Source organism: Vespula pensylvanica, unplaced genomic scaffold, assembly GCF_014466175.1.
Source record: "Vespula pensylvanica isolate Volc-1 unplaced genomic scaffold, ASM1446617v1 scaffold0026, whole genome shotgun sequence".
Lineage (NCBI taxonomy): Eukaryota > Metazoa > Arthropoda > Insecta > Hymenoptera > Vespidae > Vespula > Vespula pensylvanica.
In genome coordinates this window covers 1-2,495 of record NW_025113233.1, presented here as the reverse complement: position 1 = coordinate 2,495, position 2,495 = coordinate 1, and the positions used below count along the sequence as shown (strand labels likewise).

Genomic DNA, 2,495 nt, shown 5'->3' with positions numbered 1-2,495 from the left:
TTTCCTTTTCTAATACAGGTGAAGGCGACTTCTGTTTATCCACTTCTGCTGCTGAAGATTTTTCTTTTTCTGATACTGGTGAAGGAGATTTTTGTTTTTCTGATTCAGCTGCAGGTGATTTTTCTTTTTCTGATACGGGTGAAGGCGATTTCTGTTTATCTGTTTCTGCTGCTGGAGATTTTTCCTTCTCTGATACTGGCGAAGGAGACTTTTCTTTTTCTGTTTCAGCTACAAGTGATTTTTCTTTCTCTGATACAGGTGAAAGCGATTTCTGTTTATCCGCTTCTACTGCTGGAGATTTTTCCTTCTCTAGAACTGGCGAAGGAGATTTTTCTTTTTCTTTTTCAGGTGTTGGCGATTTCTCTTTTTCAGTTTCCACTATCGGAGATTTTTCCTTTTCTATCTGTGGTGAAAGTGATTTTTCTTTATCTTTTTCTGGTGAAAGAGACTTCTGTGATTCTGTTACTAATTCTGGAGACTTTTCCTTTTCTATTATTGGTGATGCAGATTTTTCTTTTCCAGTCTCTGGTGCAGGAGACTTTTCTTTTTCCAATTCTGGAGAAAGTGATTTTTCTTTTGGTGCTTCTGGTACAGGAGACTTTTGCTTCTCTCCCTCTAATGCAGGAGATTTTTCCTTTTCTATTTGTGGTGAAATTGATTTGTCTTTTTGTATTTCTGCTAGTGGTGATTTTTCTTTTTCTGTCTCTGCGGTAGGAGACTTTTGCTTTTCCGTTACTGCTACTGGAGATTTTTCTTTTTCTGTTTCTTTCTCTGGTGAAGGCGATTTTTCTTTTTGTGGTTCTGGCGTCAAAGACTTTTCTTTCTCCGTCTCTGATACCGGAGATTTTTCTTTTTCTTTATCTGGTTCTGGTGTAAGAGACTTTTCTTTCTCCGTCTTTGGTACTGGAGATTTTTCTTTTTCTAATTCTGGGGAAAGTGATTTTTCTTTTGGTGCTTCCGGTGTAGGAGACTTTTGCTTCTCTTCCTCTAAGGCAGGAGATTTTTCCTTTTCTATTTGTGGTGAAATTGATTTGTCTTTTTGTATTTCTGCTGGTGGAGATTTTTCTTTTTCTGCCTCTGGCGTAGGAGACTTTTGTTTCTCAGTCACTGCCACTGGAGATTTTTCTTTTTCTTTTTCTGGCGACGGCGCTTTGTCTTTTTCTTTTTCTGGTTCTGGCGTAAGAGATTTTTCTTTTTCTAATTCTGGGGAAAGTGATTTCTCCTTTAGAGCCTCTGGCGTCGGTGACTTTTCCTTATCTTTCTCTGATTTAAGAGACGTTTCTTCTTCTAATTCTGGTGAAGGCTCTTTTTCTTTTTGCGCTTCTGGAGTAGGAGATTTCTGTTTTTCTGTTTCTGCTACTGGAGATTTTTCTTTTTGAATCTCTGGTGTAGGTGATTTTTGTTTCTCTGCTTCTAACACTGGAGACTTCTCCTTCTCTATATCTGGAGAAGCTGACTTTTCTTTTTGGAATTCTGGCGTAGGAGATTTTTGTTTCTCCTTGTCCGAGACTGGAGATTTTTCCTTTTCCAATTCCGGGGAAAGTGACTTTTCTTTTTCCAATTCTGGAGAACTTGACTTCTCTTTTAGTGCCTCTGGCGTAGCAGACTTTTGCTTCTCCGTTTCTAGTATTGGAGATTTTTCTTTTTCTATATCAGGTGATGTCGATTTTTCCTTTTCCGATTCTAACGAAGGTGACTTTTCCTTTTGTATTTCCGGTGTTGGCGATTTTTCTTTTTGTACTTCAGGTGATGGTGATTTTTCCTTCTCCGCCTCTAACGACGGTGATTTTTCTTTTTGTATTTCTGGAGTTGGCGATTTTTCTTTCTGTATTTCAGGAGATGGTGATTTTTCTTTATCGGCCTCTAACGACGGTGATTTTTCTTTTTGTATATCTGGTGTTGGCGATTTTTCTTTTTGTACTTCAGGCGATGGAGATTTTTCCTTTTTCGCCTCTAATGAAGGTGATTTTTCTTTTTGTATTTCCGGAGTTGGTGATTTTTCTTTCTGTATTTCAGGAGATGGTGATTTTTCTTTATCGGCTTCTAACGATGGTGATTTTTCTTTTTGTATTTCCGGTGTTGGCGATTTTTCTTTTTGTACTTCAGGCGATGGTGATTTTTCCTTTCCCGCTTCTAACGAAGGTGATTTTTCTTTTTGTATTTCAGGTGTTGGAGATTTTTCTTTTTGTACTTCAGGCGATGGTGATTTTTCCTTTTCCGCTTCTATCGAAGGTGATTTTTCTTTGTGTATTTCTGGTGTTGGCGATTTGTCTTTCTGCACTTCAGGTGATGGTGATTTTTCCTTTTCCGCCTCTAACGAAGGTGATTTTTCTTTTTGTATTTCTGGTGTTGGCGATTTTTCTTTTTGTATTTCTGGAGTTGGCGATTTTTCTTTCTGTATTTCAGGAGATGGTGATTTTTCCTTTTCCGCTTCTATCGACGGTGATTTTTCTTTTTGTATTTCTGGTGTTGGCGATTTGTCTTTCTGTAATTCA

At 37.9% G+C, this 2,495-nt stretch overlaps 1 protein-coding gene across 1 annotated transcript; it reads right to left on the bottom strand.

Moving 5' to 3' along the window:
• Positions 1-6: 6 nt before the first annotated feature.
• Positions 7-2,433, bottom strand: LOC122637391 (neurofilament heavy polypeptide-like; the record flags this gene model as incomplete). The annotated part of the gene is made up of 1 exon (XM_043829489.1): positions 7-2,433. A coding segment is annotated over one exon (2,427 nt), but the record flags the coding sequence as incomplete, so codon positions are not given.
• Positions 2,434-2,495: the final 62 nt, after the last annotated feature.